Source organism: Vulpes lagopus, chromosome 13 (genome assembly GCF_018345385.1).
Source record: "Vulpes lagopus strain Blue_001 chromosome 13, ASM1834538v1, whole genome shotgun sequence".
In the NCBI taxonomy this organism is placed as follows: domain Eukaryota; kingdom Metazoa; phylum Chordata; class Mammalia; order Carnivora; family Canidae; genus Vulpes; species Vulpes lagopus.
In genome coordinates, this window is record NC_054836.1 from 51733057 (window position 1) to 51757063 (window position 24007).

A 24007-nucleotide genomic window follows, 5' to 3' on the forward strand; every position below is an offset into this window, starting at 1 on the left:
ATGTTTTTAGAGCAGTTTTAGGTTTACAATACAATTCAGAAGGAAGTACGGAAGTTTCCCATATTCCCCCCTGCCCTTCACATGAATAGTCTCTCCCATTATTAACATCACTCACCAGAATGGTAAATTTTTTTAAATAAGGATAAACCTACATTGACATTATAATAATCACCTGAAGTCCGTAGTTTATGCATTCTAAGGGTTTGGGCAAATACAGAATGGCATAAATCCATCATTAACTTACAAAGTGTCTTCAGTGCCCTAAAAATCCTCTGTGCTCTGGCTAATCATCTGTCCCCACTCCTAGTAGCCATTGATCTTTATTTATATGGTCTCTGTTGTTTTTACCTTTTCCAGAACATCATATAGTTGGAATCATACTGTATATAGCCTTTTCAAATGGACTTCTTCCACTTAGTAATACGCATTTAGGATTCCTATCTGTCTTATTATGGCTTGATAGCTCCTTTTAGCACTGAATAATATTCCATTATGTGGATATACCAGTTTATCCATTTACCTACTGAAGAACATCTTAGTTTCCAAGTTTGGGCAGTTAGGGATAAATCTGCTATAAATATCTGTTCCCAGGTTTTTGTGTAGACATAAGCTTTCAGTTCCTTTGGATAAATACCAGGGAGCAAGGTTGCTGGATCAAATGGTAAGAATGTGTTTAGTTTTATGAGAAACCACCAAGCTGTCTTCCAAAGTGGCTGCACCATTTTGCATTCTCAGAAACAGTGAGTAAGAGTTCCTGTTGCTCCACATCCCCACCAACATTTGGTGTCAGTGTTCGGGATTTTGGCCATTATTACAAGTGTGTAGTAGTATCTTATTTTAATTTACATTTACCTCAACATATGTGGAACATTTTTTTAATATGCTTACTTGCCATCTGTATATCTTCTTTGGGGATGTGTGTTAAGATTACTGACCTATTTTTTTTAATCAGGTTTGTTTTCCTTTTGTTGAATTTAAGAGTTCTTTGTATATTTTAAGTAGTCCTTGATTATCGAGTGTGTCTTTGGCGAGTCTTTTCTCCCAGTCTGTGACTTATCTTCTGACGTTCTTGATATTGTCTTGCAGAGCAGAAATTTTTAATTCTAACAAACTTCAGCTTATCAATTGTTTCTTTCATGGTGCATGTCTTTGATTTTTAGATAGTACCTAAAAAGGCGTTACCATGCTCAGGTCATCAAGGTTTTCTCCTTTGTTATCTTTTAAGAGTTTTACAGTTCCATGTTTTACAACTAGTGCTATGCTATATTTTGAGTTAATCTGTGAAGGATGAAAGGTCTGTGTCTAGATTCACTTTTCTGCATGTGGATGTTCACTTGTTCCAGCATCATTTATTGAAGAGACTCTCTTTGATAATCAGGTGTTTTTTAAACACAGGAAGAAATGCCTTTGCACCTTCCTCATCAGCATCCTCAGCTTCCTTGAGTAGCTTAACAAAGTGGAAAGGGTGGGAGTTTTTTTGGTTTTTAAAGATTTTCTTTTTTAGGTAATCTCTACACCTACTCTGGGGCTCAAACTCACAACCCCAGGATCAAGAGTTGCATGCTTCACTGACTAAGCCAGCCAGGTACCTCAGGGATAGCAATTTTTGATAGAATTTTCAGGAGTTTTGTTAAAGATCTTTCTATATTGCTTAGACTTTCTTTAATAATGTCCTGATTGAGGGATCCCTGGGTGGCGCAGCAGTTTGGCGCCTGCCTTTGGCCTAGGGCGTGATCCTGGAGACCCAGGATCGAATCCCACATCAGGCTCCCGGTGCATGGAGCCTGCTTCTCCCTCTGCCTATGTCTCTGCCTCTCTCTCTCTCTCTCTCTCTCTCTCTCTCTGACTATCATAAATAAATAAAAATTAAAAAAATAATAATAATGTCCTGATTGATTTAAATCATTCTTTTACTGGAAAAAAAAATACAGTATAACTTCTCTGTTATGCTGACATTATTCTTTAGTTTATCAAATATGTATGAGCCAACTCACATTAAAGAAACATATTGTATCAATAAAGCCTTTAATTTTATTACATTTCATAAATAAAGTCATTTTTTAAGTGAGCCTACTATCTATAAAATATAGTTTTGTCTATCAAAATAATGCCTTCTAAAACCTATAAGAAAGACGTGTTTCCTGAAACCAGAAACGATTTTTTACTCTTCCTCCCTAAAATGTCTAGTTTTTTATACTGACACTAAGTTATAAAGTCATAGAATTGATTCATATTAAGCTTTCCTTAGAACAGTAGTTTGTGGCTTCATATAAAACGTGTCTTAGTTACCATAGAGTTAATTACATTAGAATCTCTGTGTAAAAAACATCATATTTCAAAAAGTTCCCTGGTTAATTCATAATATGCTATCAGATTTGAGAATTACTGCCTGAAAATAAAATAACTAAAGGTATTCAGTTTCCATTTGGACATTCCAATGAAGCCCATGCTAGTTAGATTAACTGGTAGCAGAATTCAGAGTTTGATGCTGGGTGAGTAATTTGCAACATGTACCATTTATGTTAACTGCCTTCCACCTTATTTTAGAGATAGGAGATTTATTATATCACTTTTCGGATTAATTTTTGAAATTGTGACATAAAACATTAACATAATATCTGAAATGCTAGGACTAAATTCTGTTGTGTGTTTGATTGTCCAGCATCATTTTTTTCCCCACATGGTTTTGTGTTGGAAGTCAAGTGATTTTTGTGATGTTGCCACATATTTGTAGATTATGTTGTATCATGGAGATGGGAATTGTACTAAATTTCACTGAAGATACAAAGAGAGGTTGTCATTCGACAAATGACAGTTATATGTTTTTAAATGTCCTGCAAACATGACTGAATTTCAGGTGTTTTGCAGAAGTTTTGAATGCTACTCATAACTATATCTTTATCAAAGAAGCCTAAATCCTGGAAGGTCCAAGTAACTTGCAAGGATTTGTAAAATGCCTCAAAGTAACGCCAAACAGTATCCAAGCAGCTAGCATGTGACTGGAACTGAGTAAATGAATTCAGTGCTTCAGAATCTCACTTGCTGGGTACAGGCTACTTTACCATTATGCTTTGTTCTTTTCTCTCCTCTGGTGCTTGACTTTCTTAGTTGTATGAGATGTGTCTTTGAGCATGACCAGCCTCCCTACTGGAGAGGATGTGGCTTCCTTGAGGGCAGGATCCCTCTTATTTTTCTTCATTTATTCCTCAGTACAGTCTTTTAAGCCTGTAAGTGGCCTGGAAGAGAGAATTACTTTCTAGGGAAACATGTTTGTAAAATGAAATGATACAATGAATTTTTCATATTCAAATCCTGTAGAGCCTTGTGATTACAGAGGTGCTTCATTGCTGAGAAGGCTGTTATAAAGAGGTCTTTACTATGTTGACAATTATAATCCATCAGATAGAATCTCAGCTGGTTTAACCAGTGCTGAATAATCTAGAAAATACTATCACTGCCAAGGCCTGCTGTATTAATAATAGGTTTCCTTCTAAAGAAGTTAGACAAAATTAGTAATTGATAATTTTAACATCTCACCCAAAAATCAAAAAACAGTTCACATGTTATCTTAATTTCAGAATCGGTTGTGGTATTTACTATTTACGAGAGCAGAATTGCTTGTCCAGAGAGCAGAAAACGTATTCAATGACTTTTTTCCACATGAAAAATTCATTCAGCATTGATACTAATTTGAACTTTATTCTGAATGATTAATATATTTGGGACATAAACTGAAGAGTGAACTGCATTTATAGAGTTGTCAAAGAACATTTTCCAGTCAGTGGAAACACAAAAAACTATTTTTTTTTCAAGGAACTAATTGATATCTAATATATACATGCATATATATCTCAAATCTGTACATACAAAATATGTATGTGTAGTATTTCTCATATCATGTCTAACATCTATCTCAGCATATACTTCAAATGCATAGGAAGTCAAATGTTCTAAAATAAGTGTTTAAATCAGTGGTTATATGATACTTTTAAAAAGTCTTTGTTTATTAATGTGTTTTTCTGTTCCTAAAACATTATTCTTAACCTGTTTCATAAAAACAAACTATTTATTATATTTAAAAATACTATGTTGATGAATTAAGATATCAAACACTGAAATAAAAAGATGACATAAAGATGACATAGCTCTTTAATTTTCTAAATAGCGATAACTATCTTCATCTTACAACTCAGAAATTTGTGGTTCTATCAAAAACACTAATTGTACTTAATAAGAAATATCAGACAGGTGATTTAGAATTTTCAAGTTGCTACCCATTTCATTAAAATATTGACTAGAATACTAATTCCAAAGTAATTACCTGTCAAATCAAATCAATTAAAGTAGGTTAAACCCAACCCCTGATGCACTGTGTAACTTCTACTGGGTACCACTTATTAGAGACAGTTTGTTGTTATTATTGCTGTGAGTCAGGCCAATAAACCAGTCAGTTCTTTCTGAGTTAGAATCTACCCTTCTGTCTTTCCCATGTTTCCCGCCATAGATTTCATTATATAAAACCACTCACCAATTCACTTTGTTTCCTCATTCCTGCCAAAAGGTCTTTTGACAAAGTCTGTTGTTACGTTGCCCCTCCTGTCAGGATCACCAGCATTGTTTGCAATAGGTTATTCTGGCTAATTAAATTTACCATTAAATGAGATCAGAATTTTATTGACTCTTTTGTTTATTTCCACATTTGTATTCCCAAATCCCTGATGTCTGACCCCTGACTACTATCTTCTGCTGGTGGAAGAGGATAAAATTGAGGACTTTGTTCCCATTTGTTTCCATTATTTCTTAGAATGAAATATATATATATATATATCACCTTGAATTCCACTTAAAAGTCCCAGCATCACTGGTCCTATCAAATAAGAACTTTTAGAAGCTTTACATTTAAGTACGCTGAAATACCTTTGACACTGTACAGTAGAAGTAGTAGAGGGTGTGAAAAAATATTTAAAGTAATCATGTAACAAAGTGTAGTCATTTATCCTCCATTCCAAATCCTTTTGGATTTTAAATCTCTCATTGGCAGTAAACATTAGAGTGAAATTATTTCCAGAGAACTGAATATACTTAACCATGGAGGCATATTTTTAACAGTAGTAGTCTTGTCTGATTTAAATCTACAAATTAATCATTTATCATATTAATAAGGAAAGCTTTATTTTTATCCATTTATATTATCTTCCTAGGATTTATTTCCCCCTAAAATACCATGAATTTATAATATTTCCAACAGCTGCTGCTGTTTGGAAACGTTTCAAGTAATAAGTAATATTATTGTTACTACTGCACTAGTAAATGAGATGCTACTAACTCCTCTTAAGGGAACAGGTAAGAAGGTATCATGTATAATCCATAAACATATGTAATCTATAGCCAAGAAATGAAACCAGTATACCTTTTAGTTTCCCAGTTTTGCACCAAAGTTGCCTAAGAGGAAACTGTTTTACTATTATTTCAAGTTTTTATTTAAACTCCAGCTAGTTAAATTTATTTAAATTCCAGTTAAATTTCCTCCTGAGAGTTTAATCACGTTTTCACTATTAGGCAGTTTTGAAAGTAAGAAATGCAGCATGGAAGGGAGGCAGCAGTCAAAATTTCTCTGTTTTCATAATATAATAAGGAAAAGGAGCTTAATCGGTATTATCTCATTAGCCATAGCATGGGTGGAAATCAAACTATTTCTCCATCCTCTAGTCTACTATATGGTTTGCTCCTAAGCTTGCTTTTTTAGTAGCTCCTAAGCTAATTGAGAGTTTTCCAGACAACTAGATCATTTTGTAGATCTACAAATAACCACCTTCCAAACCATCCTTGGGGAATTTAGTAAGATGAACAGTGCTTTGGAGATGTATAAGAAAGCAATTTCTGACTATTTCTAGAAATATTGGACATGGTAATAGCTCCAGCATTACAATAGGATGGTTGTCATCCAACCACGTGTCGTCATCCTGTCTTTTTCTGACTCATCTTTGCTGTTGATTGTGCTTGCATACCAACTGACCAGACCTGCTTAACAAGAGGTAATTAGGTGATAGAAGCGCCTGGGTGGCTCAGTGGGGTAAGTGTCTGCCTTTGGCTCAAGTTGTGATCTCAGGGTCCTAGGATCCAGCACCACATCAGGCTCCCTACTCACTGGAGAGACTGCTACTCCCTCTCCTGCAGCCCCTCTCCCCTGCTCATGTGCTCTCTCCTTCTCTCTCTCTCTCAAATAAATAAAATCTTAAAAATATAAAAATTTAAAAAAAGAATTAGGTGATAGAATATGCTGTAGAGCTTAACACCTAAAAGTTTTTCTTTATAGAATGGGAATGTAAAAAAATTCTTTGGGGAGCAAGAGAGTTGTTAGTCCTGATTCTATGTGAAAAATTTTGCCTTTACCATTGACAAGATGCAATAATCTGATCCTATTAGAGACTTTCTGGAATATATATCCACATAGATAAAGAATCCCACGATAGTAAGTTCCTGTATTTATATAAAAGATAACATTGGGCACCTGAGTGGCTCAGTGGTTGAGCATCTGCCTTTAGTTCAGGTTGTGAACCCCTGTTCCTGGGATGAGTCCCGCATCAGGCTTCCTGCAGGGATCCTGCTTCTCCCTCTGGCTACGTTTCTGCCTCTCCCTGTGTGTCTATCATGAATAAATAAATAAAAACTTAAAAGCAAAAAAAAGATAACACTAGTCCAGATAACAGTAGTCCAGAGGGTTAATTTTAATGGCAGAGATTTTAGGCACCATGATAACCAGTTTAAAAAAAAATAGTTTTGGGCAGCCCGGGTGGCTCAGCGGTTTAGTGCCTTCAGCCCAGGCATGATCCTGGAGACCTGGGATCAAGTCCCACATCGGGCTCCCTGTGTGGAGCCTGCTTCTCCCTCTGCCTCTCTCTCTCTCTCTCTCTCTCTCTCTCATAAATAAATAAAATCTTTAAAATGTATATATAGTTTTGCCAGAGGATTTGTCTGTAGTCTCTACATTATACCCTATATAATTATGTCTGTCTTTGTGTTTAGGATCTCCTCCCTATGCTCTGGCTGCAAAGTGAGATAATTTAAATCCTTACTACAGAACAGTGATTAATTTAGTTATTTGACTGCTTGAAATCCCAACATGAGGATACTTCACATATTCATCATAATTAAAAAATGTTAGACTAAACGTTTAAACTTTTTGGGGTCCTCAGAATTTTTTAAGAATTTATTAAATCAAATGACCTTCTTACCAGAAAAACTCACATACATACAATTTGGAATACAGTTCCACATTGAACTCCATAGACCTGAGGTTGTGAATCACCTATGGACCCAACATTCAGAACTTCAGCACTAATTAGATCTGCCCTGTCTGATATGACAGCCAATAATCACTTATAGCTATTTAAATTAAAATTAGACACAGTTAAAGTTCCCCAGTCTCACCATCCACATTTTCAATGCTCAGGAGCAACATGTGGCTAATGGCTACCATATTGGACAGAGCAGATATAAAATATTTCCTTCATTTCAGAAGGTTGTGTTGGATAGCACTGGATTAGATGTTTCTAAAAGTATTCTACTTAAGAATCTTACCATTATGTATATATATATATGTGTTTGTGTAGAAATGCATGATTTGACAGCCTAAAACATACATGTTGTAAGAAAAATTGGTTGCCTTTAGGCACAAAATATAAATCTTTTCCTGAAACATAAATATGTCTTAAAGTAAGGCATCTAGCTAACCTCAGCTGGGCCTTCAGGACTTTTCTACTTTGATTTTTTTTTTTATCTTGTTGTATCTAAATTGCGTTTTCCATAGTAGTAGTTCTAAATTCTTCTACTTTTCCTTAAGCTCTTGCTTTTCAGTATGGTTGGAGACTTCATTTGTTCAGAAAACTGTAGCTATCATTCCTCAACTGCCCTTATCTCTGTATTAAAAATCTCATTGAGTTTTTTTTATCATCATGTGCTACAGAAATAGCAAGGTGATGAAGAGAATGCAAAAGCCTCTGAATTTCAACAATATAATCAGAACCTAAGAGTAAATAGTTACAGAATGACATAATGCTTTCGAAGCATGGACTCTGTTCTCATACAATTTGATCATTTAGGTCTATGTTAGGGCCATAGAATGTGTATTTTGAATTAATCCACAGGAACTTCTAATATACCTCAATGTAGATAATACCCATCCTTGAACTTACAGCCATACTCATAATTATCAGTACTAACAGTAGGAGCTAACCTTTGCTGAGCCTTTGTTTCCATCATCCATGTGCTTTATATTAATTTCCTCAATGAACCCTCATAACAACTCTATCAGTGATCATTATGATCAATCCATTTTATCGTGTGGAAACAGGCTACAAGAGGTCGACTAACTTGCCCAGGACTGGTTAGGAGTTAATGGAACCAGATGTACAGTATTTGTAAATATGTGTACATTGTTGAACAGCAGATCTCTAGAACTTTTTTACCTTGCATGATTGAAACTATACTCAACAAGTACTCCCCCATTTTCCCATACCCCAGCCCCTGACAAACATCATTGTACCTTCTGCTTGTATGAGTTCAACTACTTTAGGTACTTCATATAAGGGGAATCATACAGTATTTGTCCTTTTGTGACTGGCTTACATTTTAAGTCTTCAGCCCATTTGGGGAAGATTTTTGTGTGTGCTCTAAGGAAAAAGAAATGATTTCTTTCTTTTGCATGTGAATATCCAGTTTACACAACAGTGATGTTCTTTAACAAATGAAACTGTCCTTTCCCATTGTGTAGTCTTAGCATCTTTGTCAAAGATCATTTGACAATATAGGTGTGGGTTTATTTCTAGGCTCTCTTGTTTTGTTCTCTGATCTCTCTGTATCTGTCTTTGTGCCATTACAGTCCGTTTTGTTTACTGTAGCTTTGTAATATGTTTTGACTTGAGGAAGCCTGCAGCTTTGTTCCTCTTTATTCCTCAAGATTGTTTTGGTTTTTCAGAGTCCTTTGTGCTTCTATATGAATTTTAGGAAATTTAGGATTGTATCTATTTCTGCAGAAATCCCATTGGGATTTTGATAGAGATTACATGGAATTTGTAGATTGTTTTGGATAATGTGGACATCTTAACATTTTAAGTCTTCCAATTCATGAACACAGGCTGTCTTCCCAACTATTTGTATCTCAGTTTCTTTTATCACTGGTTTATAGTTTTCAGTGTACAAGTCTTTTGCCTTTTTGGTTAGATTTATTCCTAAGTATTTCACTCTTTTTTTTCTTTTTAAGATTTTGTTTGTAAGTTATCTATACACCTAACGTGAAGCTTGAATTCACCACCTCAAGATCTAAGAGTCACATGCTCTACTGCCTGAGCCAGCTACGTACCCTGTATTTTACTCTTTGTGATGCTTTTTTAAATGGAATCATTTCCTTTTCAGAAGATACATTGTTAGTGTATAGAAACAAACTGATTTTTTTAATATTTTTTAAATTTTTATTTATTTATGATAGTCACCGAGAGAGAGAGAGAGAGAGAGAGGCAGAGACATAGGCAGAGGGAGAAGCAGGCTCCATGCACTGGGGGTCCGATGTGGGACTCGATCCTGGGTCTCCAGGATCGCGCCCTGGGCCAAAGGCAGGCGCCACACCGCTGCGCCACCCAGGGATCCTTTGCCTGTTGATTTTGTAACCTGCAACTTGCCTGCATTTATTAGTTATAAAGTGTCTTGTATGTGTGTAATCTACCATATTCTAGACATAAATCATGTCATCCTCAGTTTTACATTTTTTATGATTTGGACACCTTTTATTTCTTTTTTCCTGCCTAAATTCTCTTGTTAGAACTTGCAGTATTCTGTTGAATAGAAGTGGCAAGAATAAGCATCCTTGTCTTATTCCTGATTTTAGAGGGAAAGCTTTCAGTGTTTCACAGTTGAATATGACTTTTCATATATAGCGTTTACTATGTTGGGGAAGTGTTCTTTTCCTAGTTTGTTGAGTGTTTTTATCATGAAAGGATGTTGAATTTGTCAGATCCTTTTTCTGCATCTATTGAGATGATCATATGATTTTTATCTTTCATTCTGCTAATGTGATGTATCAGATTGATTTTTTTTTTTTTCTGAACCATCCTTCCATCCCAGAAATAAATCCCACTTGATTCTGGTGTATGATCATAATGTGCCATTGAATTTGGCTAGTAATTTGTTGAGGATTTTTGCTTGTGTATTCATTGGGGATATTGGCTGGTAGTTTTCTGGTAATGTCTTTCTTTGGTTTTGGTATCAGGATAAACCTGGCCTCATAAAATGAGTTTGGGAGTATTCATTCCTCTGATGTTTTGGAGTTTGAGAGGGATTAGCACTAAATCTTTAAATGTTTGGTAGATTTCTTCTGTAAGATCATCTGTTCCTGGGCTTTTGCTTTGTTCAGAGTTTTTTATTACTGATTTAGTCTCTTTATAGGTCTATTCAGATTTTCTGTTTCTTCACAATTCAGTTTTGGCAGGTTGTATGTTTCTAGGAAATTACCCATTTCATCTAAGTCATCCAATTTGTTGGCATATAATTATTCATAGTAGTTTCTTATGATCCTTGTATTTCTGTGGTGTCAGTTATAATTTCCCCCTTTCATACCTGATTTTGAGTCTTTTCTCTTTTTTCGTAGTCTAACTGTAGGTTTATCAATTTTTTTTATCTTTCCAAAAGACCAACTCTTAATTTTATTGATTTTTTGCTATTCTGTATTTCAGTCTGTCCTAATCTTTATTATTTCCTTCCTTATGTTAACTTTAAGCTTAGTTTGTTCTTCTTTGAGTAGTTCCTTGATTTAGAGTTAGATTGTCTATGAAATCTTTTTTTTTTAAGATTTTATGTATTTATTCATGAGAGACACACAGAAAGAGGCAGAGACATAGTCAGAGGGAGAAGCAGGGAGCAGGGAGAAGCTCCCTGCAGGAGCCCAATGCAGGATCCAGTTCCAGGACCCTGGGATCACGCCCTGAGCCGAAGGCAGATGCTCAACCACTGAGCCACCCAGGCATCCCAAGATCTTTCTTCTTTTTTTTTTTTTTTTTTAATTTTCTTTTTCAAGATTTTAGTTATTCATGAGAGAGACACAGAGAGAGAGAGAGGCAGAGGGAGAAGTAGGCTCGATGCAGGGAACCCAATGCAGGACTCAATCCCGGGACCCCAGAATCAAGACCTGAGCCACCCAGGCGTCCCGATCTTTCTTCTTTTTAGCATAAGCACTTACCACACTATAAGCTTCCCTATTATGTTTTTTGTTGCATCCCCTAAGTTTGTTGTGTTTTCATTTTGTTAGGACTTATTTTGTGACCTAATATGTTATGTTACTTCCTTAATTAAAGACCTTCTGAATCTACTTGCAACTTCCAAATTAAATATAAATCTTTGAGCTAGCATTAAGAGCCATCATGGAACCCCACTATCCTTGCAGCCTTTTCTTACTTAGACTCTAGCACCAATTGGACTATTTTAACTTTTTAACTGCCTGTGTATATACTTGCTGGAATTCTTTACCATTTCAAGAATCCTCTATGAAGATTTTGCTTTATTTCTCCTGATTTATGTTCTTTCTTCCCTTCCTATCCCTTAACTCTTGATTTATATGATGAACTTTTCATATATTGACTAGTATTATAATTACTTGTACAGTTGTCTCATATTTTCCTCTAGCAACTTCTTCAGGATAGGGATTTTACATTAATAATTGTTGCAGCTCTGATAGTGTCTAGCATATACTTTTGGCATAGTAAGCACTTGAGTTTAAAATGGTAAATTTAATAGAAAATTTTCATCTTAAATGTCAAGACTTATTTTTTTCTCTTAATTTCATCTTTCACAATCACATTGAGAAACTCATAAGATAACTTTCAAAAATTTTTCAGTGTGGGATGCCCAGGTAGCTCAGCAGTTGAGCATCTGCATTCAGCTCAGAGCATGAAGCTAGTCCTGGGATTGAGTCCCACATCGAGTCCCTGCTTGGAGCCTGCTTCTCCCTCTATGTCTCTGCCCCTCTGTGTCTCTCATGAATAAATAAATAAAATCTTTAAAAAAAATTTTCAGTGTTAGGGCACCTGGGTGGCTTAGTCAGTTAAGCATCCAACTCTTGATTTCTGTTCAGTATATGATCTCAGGATTGTGAGAACAAGCTCCATGTTGGGCCCTGTGCTGTGTGGAGCCTGCCTGAGATTCTCCCTCTCCTGCTCCCCCCCTCCTCCTCCCCTGCATGCAAGCACGAGTGTGCTTTTGTGTGCTCTCTCTCTCTCTCTTTAAAAATAAATTTTAATGTTAAAGAAAATTGGGGGTAAATGAATGCATTCATAGTCTCTGATTGTTTTTCTTTTTGTGTTTTCTTTCAAGCCCTGTACTTGTATGTGGGGGTTTTTTTTTGTTTTTTTGTTTTCTTGTTTTTAGGTTTTGTTTATTTATTTGGTAGAGAGACAGAAAGGGGCACCTGGGTGGCTTAGTCAGTTAAGCATCTGCCTTCGGCTCAGGTCATGATCCCAGAGTCCTGGGATGGAGCAGTACATTGGACTCCCCAGCTCAGTGGGGAGTCTACTTCTCCCTCCCCTTCTCCCTCTACCCCCTGCCTCACTTATGCTCACTCTCTCACTTGCTTTTTTTCTCTTTCAGATAAATAAATTTAAAAAATCTTTTAAGAGAAAGAGTGAGAAAGCACAAGTCAGGGGAGGGACAGAGGAAAGTTAGTTAAACATAGATGTTAAACATCTGACTTCAGATGCTTAACTGACTGAGCCACCAAGCACCCCTGCCATATATTAAAGAACTGATTTTGATTTGCATGACACTTAGGTTGTATCTATTACTTTGCTTTATAGGGGATGTTGTAATAAAATTTTCATAGCTTTTCACTTGTGTTAAATTCATTCCTTAAATTTCTAAGCACACGTTTATTAGGTTTAAGGGTTGAATGTGTTTATAACTGTATTTCCACACCAAAGGCCGTGGCAAACCTGCCATCTATAGTTGAGTGTACTAATTCAGCACAGCCTCATCAGCAGTATAGTGTCAAGAATGTATAAAAACGCCCACTTAAGCTTATTTCCTCCTTGCCCATATTCCCCTCTCATAGTAGTTGTACAGTAAATCAATCCTTTTAATATTAGGCCTCAGTAATTTACAAAATGAATTATTAGCCCAAAAGTAGTTAAATAAGGGCCTTACAGTCTTACTCTGAGCTTTAGAGATAGATTGTGGTTAAAAAGACCAGACCCAGTCTTCTCCATTTTTTTTCAAATGCATCTATATGGGGCACACACTTAAAAATTAAGGAACTAACAAAAAGAGAAAAATTAAGGAACTAACTTATTCAGGAAGTAGAAGATTTTTTTTTTTTTTTTAAGTTAAGAGAGAAGTACCCTTAACTTAGAAAGAAAGTTACCTTCCTGGAGTTTAACTTTCACAATAAAACGAAGACATAATAAATGAGATTGAGTTGGCATTGGAGTCTTATGGAAAAGGATGATGTTTACTGAATTAAAAGCTTAGAGAATAAGCCTGAAAATATCATCCAGTCTTGATAAAATACTAAAACAAGCTATCATCAAATAAATGACACTAATGTAAATAAAGAACATACATAAAGGAAATGTTTGCTTTGGAAATTAGGAGTTTGTTTACACATTTTCTAAGTTAAAACTACAAAAATAAACAAAAATACCCTGCCCATCTTTATATTCCAAATTTTATGATTATCAATTAGATTATCAGAGTGTGATAGGAATAGCAACTAAACTTATTTGATCTGGGTTCACTATATCACCAAATTACTGCTTTTTTTTTTTTTTTTTCAAAGTTTTAGCAGTGTGATGGTAGTTTGCAAAGCAAAGTGTGGGTACTTAAAGGGGAACTTATGGGTCACGTGTTCTGCAGTTCCTCATGAAGGAATACTGAAAAACTTTTCATCAATTATTTGTTGATATGGGCTTTTATTTTCTCATTTGACTTAAGGGGGACAGAAACTTCAGAAGCTGCTTATTTTTCCTTCAAAGCACCAGCAGCTTTTATCTACTTGGCAGGAATGATACACGGTAAAGTCTAGGGTTGTCATTTTAGCACATCGAGGTATTATGAATTCATGACTGGTTTTGTTCCTAGATAGAACCTTACTACTAAAACATGATTGTGGATGAGCAGACTGACATCTTCTGGGAACTCTGACATGCAGAATTTCAGGCCTTTTTACCTCCTAGACCTATTCTGTTAATTCATGTCCTTCAAGAAGCACACACCAAGATGAGATTTGAAGTGTAAGAGATTTTGAGGGGAAGATACCAGAGGAGGGGAAAAGGAGAGAGTGCTGGAGGAGGTACCAATGTAGGTCTGACCCCTGTGAAGGAGAGAGGGAAGGAAGGGTGGTGGAGTAGAATGTCAGACTATAGCACAGTTGTAAGCAAGTTTCTGACAAGCTGATGGGAATCCTCCAGCCAATGTCACAAGTCAGTGAAATTCCATGGCTCACTGGAACAAGGCTGATTTCCTATTTCTGCTGCCTCTAATCATTTACTGAGAGCAGCCTATGGAAGCTTGGCTTCAGTGCAAGTAGGATTTCAGAGCACAGCACCTGAGACTATCTTTCAATTATGCTCCTAGCAGCAGGAGATTAGATTGGCATGTTTCCCTGGCCACCAGACCTCCTGATTCAGGATCTGCATTTTAACAAAGCCTCCAGGTGAATTATAAGCACATTAAAACTTTGGGAAGCATGACTCTAGAATAATAATTTGGCCCTTTGGGATCTTACCCAGAGTCAATAAAATTGTTCACAATCCGTATAGGATCTCCTCAAAAATTCGGCTCTCTTGGGATGGTATTTTTTTACAGTTCATTGGAACAGAGTTGCTGTTCAAAGTGAGAACTAGAGCAGATAATTTGTTGTTGTTAATTTATAACAAATGTGTGAAGCAGATTTGGGGCCAAAGCAGACTTTCCAAGATGCTTTGCCTCTTTGCTGAAAGAAGCTAGATATAGTTTATTTCCTCTTGCCTTTTTGAGTTCAAGGTCCCTTTAGCAAAGAATTCTGTATTTTTTTATTTATTTATTTTTTACCATGTGGTAAGTTGTAGCTATGATTCTTATGGTGGCAGCTAGAAATAAACAATCTGTTAGACATTATCTTACTGAGTTATCTCTACTGACCCAGTGCTTAATATTTGAGAAGCTCTCTCCATAGGACAGAATACAGTGCCAGGTAAGCTTCATCACAGGCCCTGTTCCTTGTTTACAGACTTCCATGTGTTCAAGATACCCATACTCTCATGTATAATCAAAATGTCCACAGTCGTGTGGAATCATCCTTTGAACCATTGATCCCAAGACTTCAGTCTAGGGACAACTGCTTGGTAAAGTCTATAATGAAGTCTTGAAATCATTACTTTTAAAAAGCCCTCCAAGTGATGAAATGCAAACAGATTTGGAAACCACTGCTCTAAAGTAAAATACATCCTTGAGATGCATGCCTTTCCCATAAAAACATCCTCTGATGGAGTGGTATAATTTACTCTGCATTCCAAATGCCACTTGTCTCTGTCTACTGGACAGTATGCATGAAAAATTTTAAAAGAAGTTAGAAATTCCTAATTAAACATAACATACTTCTATTATTCTCAATAATACTTTTTTATCTTAGAATTTAGTGTAATTTTTACATCATTCTTTATTATCAGTGGGCTCATTATACCAAGGCCCATAGACCTAAAGATCTAGATATAATTATTCTGGACTACTCTCATTCTGGGTTAGAGAAAGTTCCCCTAAAGATAGACAGCCACAGGTGTTTCCTGAAATAAGGCTTAACTGGAACCTGAGTTAAAGGTACAACTCCAGTTTTGAGTATCTCTGATCTTATTCATTCTTTTAGACAATTATAAAATACCATCTACGTTTCAAGCACTCTATAGCCTACACCAGAGATAGGAAAATAAGATTTAGTCCTTGACCTTGAGGAGTTCCGATACTACCCTAGAGACATTACTACAACAGATATATTTGCTATTATTGGACATGCAGAGATGGAGTGAGTCAAGCCTTCAAGAGGAGTGGGTGGAAGGGTGCTGGAAACCAAGAAAATAACACTAACGCATCACATGAGACTAGTCACTGCTGCCCTTGTCCAGCAGCCATGCCAGGAATATCTAACTTTGAAGCAGATCATCTGCACTCTTCTAAAGCTTAACTCATTGTCCATTCCTCCAGAACAAAAAACCTGCTTTTCTGCATACATTCCTAGATTGGTGACTGGTACCCCTCATTTATACTGCCTCCCCAGCCAGAAACTGAAGGTATCCTAGTCGTCGTCTTCACTTCCTGTGGCCAGCCAGTAATCAGGGAACTATCAATTCAATCTCTGCAGCTTCTCCTCTGTCTGTCACCTCTAAGTGCTACTAACATTCCTGTCTTCATCCTGGACGCTGCAGTAGTCTCCCAACTGGCCAATCTCATCATCTTGAGACCTGCCTCTTTCTAATCTACTCTCCCTATATCAGTTCAAATATAGGAGTGGCTCTACTGACTGCCTCAGTGTTATGTATAGGGTAAGAGTGCTAAGGCTTAAGCCAGACTGTTTGGATTCAGATCCTGGCTCCACCACTTACTAGCTGTCTAGAGCAAGGCATTTAGCCTCTCAGTGTCTTGGTTTCCTCAACTGTCAAGTAGTGAAGGAAATGGAATCTCTGTCCGAGGGTTATTGTGAGGGTTGATTGGATTAATACTATACATATAAAGTTAATACTGAACACATATATAAAGTGCTTAACAGTGTCTAGCACAAAATGAACCCACAGTGGTGGTGACAACCATGGTGCAGTAACCTAGTGTACATACCAGGTAAATAAAGACAACCAGGACTCATCTGGCCATCCAGGAATTAAAAGTCTGAAGTGGGGAAAGAAAAAAAATAGGTAAATTACTTCTTTTGATCAATGCTGTTGTAAATTTGAGCGTGATGCTAAACGATTAAGGAGTCAGAGAGAACACTAAAATCTTGTCCAAAATGTTCTATTAACATTTCTATTTTTCTTGGAGTGCCTGGGTGGCTCATTTGGTTGAGCATCCAAGTCTTGGTGTTGGCTCAGGTCATAACCTCAGGGTCGTGATATCAAGCCCCAAGTGGGGCTCCACTTTCAGCATGGAGTCTGCTTAAAGTTTCTCTCTCCCTCTCTGACCCTCCTCCCTGTACACACACTCGCTGTCTCCCTCTCTCAAATAAATATCTTCAAAAAAATTTTTTCTGGATTACATAGTACCTTGAGTTCCCAAAACAACTTAGTACCCCCTAAACCACAAGTTCCTCATACATGAAATTTGTATATTTATGATTTTGTTCCTGTATGCCTTTACCATAACCATAAGAGTTTGGTTCTAGTGTGTGTGAACTTTAAGTTTCATTCTCTTAGGAATAATTTGAAGAAAGAGAACTGTGCATTGAACATACAAAAAGGAGGAGAAATGAACCACAGAATATTAGAGAGTTTGTAGTGAAACCCCAGAAAAGCATACCGACAATGACAGAGATAAACTGTACCCAGTGGCTCTTGGAGGATGTGGACTACCGAGGTTTTTTTGGTGAAAGTAGTACCAGGGAGACTTCAGGACTCTGTAATCAGGGCAGATTACACAGAAATTAAGTGTGGCTTGTAAATACATAGGAATTCAAAATAGCACCGAATCGACACATTAAAGAAAAACACATTTGGGGAAATACCTTTTGGAACTGGAGGCAGAATAATGTAGTATTTGAACTTAGGCTTAACTTACTTATTTAGGCCCCTTGATTTAACTTTCCTAAGTCTCAGCAGTCTCATCTGGAAGACTTTCTCTTAGTAATAGTACTAACTGAGAAAGGTAGCTATGATTGAGCAAGTGCCTTGAAGCCCTTTGCTGGTGATTTACAAATATCAAATACCTAGTAATGTTTGTTCTTGCTATTGGTGATGGCTAATACTGTTGTTTTCTGAAGTCAGGCAAAATGAATTCATACATACATCATTCAGATTTGGGGAGAAGAGTGTAGGACAGTACCTGTTATTTTCTAGATGGCAGGCAATGTTTACCAAAGGTACCTTTATTTAGAATATATGTTGTCTTTTGTTCTAGTAAATGTAAAATATAGATTCATAAGAGTATTGCCTCTCTTCCCCCATCCTATTTTTAACATGAGGGTTTAATTTCCCACAGAATTTTTTCTTAAGATTTTATTTATTTACTCATGAGAGATACAGAGAGAGGGCAGAGACCCAGGCAGAGGGAGAAGCAGGCTCTATGCAGGGAGCCCGAAGTGGGACTCAATCCTGGGACCTTGGGATCACACCCTGAGCCAAAGGCAGATGCTCAACCACTGAACTACCCAGGCATCTCGAATTTCCCACAGAATTTAACCTACAAGTGAAAAACTATAGAACTCCTTGGTTCCATTGTATAATTTAATGAATGTAAAAGTTGATAACACATCACTTTTGTTAATAGTGCTTCTAGAAGTATTGTATTTTAAATAAGCTTGTATTTTAAATATTCTCTCCCTTGCCATATATACTCTATCTCACCTTTTCTGGTATTAAATAATTTTATGGAACTAAGATAAAAGTTTAATTCAGCATACTTTAATATGAGCAGAGTATTATGAGTGATGTACTAGAGGACATGTCCTTTGGGACACTTTCTCACTCCAGCTCAGTTACATGACTCTCCTGTCCCCATGTTCCCACAAACGCTATACATTCTATCTCTCTTTATCCTTTCAATTTATTTGTGCTGTCAAGCAGGTTGCAGGCACCTTAGCCTTGATAATAAGGCTATGCAACATTAAGCAGAAAAAACTAGCATTCAGTAGCTACTCAGCTGGTTTTTGTGGAGTGAATGAATGCTTATCCAGTGTTGAGGCCATGGTCAGCAGCACCCCAGTGACTGATTCCATGAACTAGGCAATTAAGAAGGTCTTTAGAAATGAGGTAAGGTAAGATTAAAACAAGAAATAAAGTTAGTAGGAAGCTAATTCCAAAGACTTTTCTGCGGAATACCTGTCTTTTTTTTTTTTTTTTTTTTTAGATTTATTTATTTTATTTTAGAGAATGAAAAAGAGAGAAAGGAGGGGAGGGACTGGAGGTATAGGGAGAGGTAGTCTTAAGCTGACTCCACACTGAGCCCAGATTGAGATTTGGGACTTGACCTTACGACCTTGAGATCATGACCCTGACTGAGATCTGGACCTGTGCTGACACCAAAAGGTGAACACTTAACCTACTGCACTACCCAGACACCCCAGAATAGCTGTCTTTCTTTATGAAGAAGATTCCCTATCCTTCCTCAGATACTACATGTTTTACCATAGTTGCCTACTTACTAACTACTCAGTAGCTTGCATAAGGTGACAGGTCTAGCCTTCTCCCCTGAAAAACTAAAGAGGGCTCCTGACACAACTGGGTATGGTTTGAAACCTGGATTCAGACCTATAGACCTTATACAGCTCAACTCTTATAGATACCATAGGTGATGTTAGGAAAATGAAAGTTTAGGCAGGAAAAATGTTTACCATGTATGTCTAATAATCGAACATTCATCTCTTTTTCACAAGGACTTGAATTATGGTACATAATTGTGTAACAAGCAAATGGTAGACATAAATCAACATTAAAAATTGCCACCTGAAGAAAAAAAAAAAATTGCCACCTGGGCCACCCAGCACATGCTGTGTCAACCCAGTGTGAGAGCTATCTTCCTTGCACATGACAAATAATCAGAAGCAGGAAAAGAGTTTGCAGGTGCAACAGGAAGCAGCTTAAAACACTGGTGTGGTATCATCTGGAGCCTCAGTATATACCATTTACTTCCCATAGTGTGATGACTATCAACCATAGGTCACAATCAGGCCATAGAACCTTAACCCCAGCATGTTGCAGCCATCCCCCTACAAGTACCCCCGGAATTGCTGCCATTGGCCAATGTCCAAGAATGCTTGAACAGCTGCTCTGACAAATGGGTTTCCCCCATTCAAGCCGGCAAATGGGGAGTATGAGCAGCTTTGCAACACTCCCTGCCTCTAGGTTGCAGAATCTATTTAAAATGATAATAAAGTATCCTGCTCTCTGACACTTTATTTTTCATTTTGGAAATAAGTAAATATCATTAGAATCCTTTTAATGCAGGAGATGAGAAATGATCCTAAAGAGTTGATTTCAGCTTTTCCTTTTGCTTTTTTTTTCCCTCCCCGCTTTTGCTTTTGCTTTTTCTCTCTCCCAGACAGTAAGGATTGTATCCTGGAGCCGCTTTCCCTGCCAGAAAGTCCAGGTGGCACCACCGCTTTAGAAGGTTCTCCATCTGTGCCTTGTATTTTCTGTGAAGAACATTTTCCTATGGATGAACAAGACAAACTTCTGAAGCACATGATTATTGAACATAAGATGGTCATAGCTGATGTCAAGTTGGTTGCTGATTTCCAAAGGTAAATTTTGTTTTTTACCATAAATGAATTAAATCCAGTATTCCATAAAGGAAAGGCATAACTTATATTTGTTTATAAATAAAATTATTCCTATGCAAATAGGAAAACTCATATTCTTTTTCAAGCATTGTTGGGAATGGAGATCTTTAGTTGGAGCTGGTCAAGCCAGAAGGGTATTGTCCAAAGAATTCTCAGTTTAAGTGCTGTGATGAGATTGAGAATCAGAGGGGGAGAAAAAGTCATTCAAAAACCAAAGGGGTATAAGAGTAGACAGTTGTTGAGGTCAGTGTATGAGTTACTAAGAGGAAGAAGATGAGGAGGATGAAGAGCAGATAGATAGAGGCGAGTGGTTGCAGAACTGCCAACAGTGGGCATGTGTGAAATGTAGGAACTTCACCTACATAGCCAGGACTCAGAGTGAGCTAAACTCCAGTTTATGAGCACCTGACTTAGAATATCCACACCAATCCTTATTACCAGTTGTAATATAAGCAATTATTTATTTTTTTCCAATTTCTAATTGCTGGAACTGATTGTTCAACAGAAATGCCTCTTTTTTCCAGTGTAATATCTTCTTCCCTTTTTTTAATTTAAATTCAATTAGCCAACAAAGAAATGCCTTTTCATAAGCAGATGGAGTGAAGTAGTTATGTTCATGTTGTTGTTAGTTGACACTTGGAAGCATTTTCCATACCCACAATAGCATGGTAATTATCTGGCTTTGTATAGTTACCGAAAGCTCGCGTTTTGGTGTATCTGGCCAGGACCCATTTTGCAATATTCTGCTCTGATTTCCCTACAAAATATTTCAGTAGCCCAGATGTTATGGTATCTCTGCATCTAAACTCTGTGTCTGCCAGACCACATCATTCCTAGCACGCAACATCTTTTTTATGATGGGTCTTGTAGAGCAACAAGCTATATTACTAAAAGCGGACTGTGAAACCAGGCAGGTGTTGAATGCAGGCTTGGTGACTTCCTGACCATGTGACTTGTAACAAATTACTTAAACCACTTTAAGGAGCAGTTTCCTCATCAGTAAAAGAGGATAACAGCAACTCAAGTAAGATTGTTGAGTATTATGTAAAACAGGATATGTGTAGCACCAGCCAGTGCCTGGGACATCTTTTATTTTTATTTTTATTTTTATTTTTATTTTTATTTTTATTTTTATTTTTATTTTTTATGAGACATCTTTTAAATCCACCAGATGGTAGACAAAAATTTTATTATATTTTGATTACAAAAGATATATTTGAAATCATAGTTTTCTATAACTGAGTTTTCTATAGAGGTATTTATGCTGGTCTGGAAACCTAGTTATCATTTGTAAACTATAACTTTGGAGAAAATTTAATTTAGGATCCTAAATACTCTAAACTTCAAGAATGAGGGTTTTCTTTTTTAAGTTGTAATAGCCAGAATGCCTACAGGAGTAATATTAGCTATTCTCTAACTCTTCATGTTCCTCTCAACTGCCTAGCACTGATACAGAATGTCTCTGGTGCTTTCTGTATTATTATGGCCCCTTAAATCCACTCAGCATTGCAATTTTTGAGTAGATTTTAGTGTCGCCTGATTAAGCAGAGATAGAGCACAACAGTAAAGGACAGTTATATGAGTGATACATGCCACTAGCTGGTAGAATAAACTAATTATTACATAATTGCAGAGGAAGCACTTAATATTTCTCATTCTCATTCCTTGGTCTTTATTTTCAGTTAAAGTATTTATGCCTGTGTGTGTGTGTGTGGATGTGTGTGTTTGGAAAGTATTCTGGGAGCTTCCTCATGTATGATTTCTAGTTATATGTAGTCAGGTCTGTTGGTTTTGTTTTAGATACTTTTTAGGCTAGAGATCTTCAAATTCTTATCAAGTAACCATTGACAGGACTATCAAATGAGATATTCTTTTATAAGTTGTATCACTCAGCTTTTCTTTGATGTAAATATCTTCTTTATTTTCTTTTATTCTGCTTAGTCATGTAAATGCAAATTCTCCCTCGGGAATTGGAGAAAAATATGATCTACTAGTGATAATTGAGTAACATTGAGATTTTCTTTCTCCTAAAATCTGTGAGGAGTATTTAGAGTTTGTATTTTCCCTTTGTGCTTATGTATGATAGCTAAGTAGCTATATTTTTACAAATCTGTCTTTTGTATGATTGATATTAATCCCATCTGCATGTGGGCAAGAAAATCAAATTATTTACTAGGTCTCAGACTTAGGAGTCAATCATTAAATGTTGGAATCGATCACCCTCTAAATGTAGTTATGCAATAAAATGGGTGCTTTAATTTAAAAGAGAAAGAACATAGCTGATATATATAAGTGCTTTCTAAATAAAGTGTGTGGTTAACATGTACTTTAAATTTGGAAAACTAAATTTTCCTTGTCAACTGTCCTCCCAATAAGCTTTACTCTGGTGGTTCATTCAAATTGACCAAGAATGTATGTGAATAAACTCTTGCTTTTAAATGCTTTTTGATATATCCAGTCTCTTTTAGATAATATCTGTCTACTATTTAGGGAAACTAAAAATTCCTCTCTCAAACAATACAAACATTGACTGTGAGAGTTAAGTTTAAATCTTCTCAACGTTTTATGACTTTTTCTTCAGAAAAATTGTGGGAGTGGGTGTATGTGTATATATTTACATGGATATGTGGATGGATAGATAGATAGATAGATAGATAGATAGATAGATAGATAGATATTTACATGGATATGTGGATAGACAGATAGATGTATGTATGTATACATATATAACTTCTCAGAGAGGAATTGTTTCTTCTGAGTACAGTAAGTAATAAAGATGATAAATAATAGATGAGATAGACTTACTTTGTGCTTTACTGGAAAAATTGTGCTGTAAATTTTCATATAAATATATTTAACATTTTCTTTATTGGAAAAAAGCTAACAGTAAAACTTTCTCAGACAGAATAAAACAAAAATACAAATCTTTCCTTCGAGCCATTTAACATAGTATTTATACTGAACCATTTCTAGCTTTATTCAGTAAATAATTTTTTTCCAGAAGATAAATGCTAACTCCTTAATTCTTGCCCCTTTCTATATTAAATTCCACTCATTCAGTGCTACTTAATTAACAGCCATATCTCAAATCTTTATACCTCTGTCAGTAAGGACACCAATTACAGTGAGGGACTGAGCAGGCAAGATTACTAGAAGGATTTTTTTGGGAGACAATTCTGTGAAACATTAAAATTCTTTCAAAAGAAAAAAGTATTTGCTGATGACCTAATAACTACTCTTACAGCTTTTTAGCAAAGTACGAGATGCCTTGATAACTATCCTCCAAATAAAGAATTCATACTGGCATGTCATTTCTTGGCTACCTTTAAATATTGAGTGACTGCAGTTGTAGCTTCAAATAAGCCAGAGAAGTAAGAAAACATGAAAAAAATGGTCCCTTAACATTGAATAGCCCCCACATGGTCTTCAGTAGAGTGGTAATCAGGAGTGAGGAAACTCTCCATTGTATATTGTAGGAGTAGCCATGATGAAACTCCCTGTCAAACTTGACTG

At 36.3% G+C, this 24007-nt stretch overlaps 1 protein-coding gene across 2 annotated transcripts in view; it reads left to right on the top strand.

Moving 5' to 3' along the window:
- Positions 1-24007, top strand: part of ZNF277 (zinc finger protein 277) — a 105226-nt gene that overhangs the window by 35914 nt on the left and 45305 nt on the right. Inside the window, exon 2 of one of the 2 annotated variants that reach the window (XM_041727820.1) lies at positions 20254-20455. In XM_041727820.1, the coding sequence (XP_041583754.1) occupies positions 20254-20455 (202 nt within the window). The remainder of the gene's footprint in view (positions 1-20253; positions 20456-24007) is intronic. The other variant, XM_041727821.1, reaches the window with a different exon arrangement.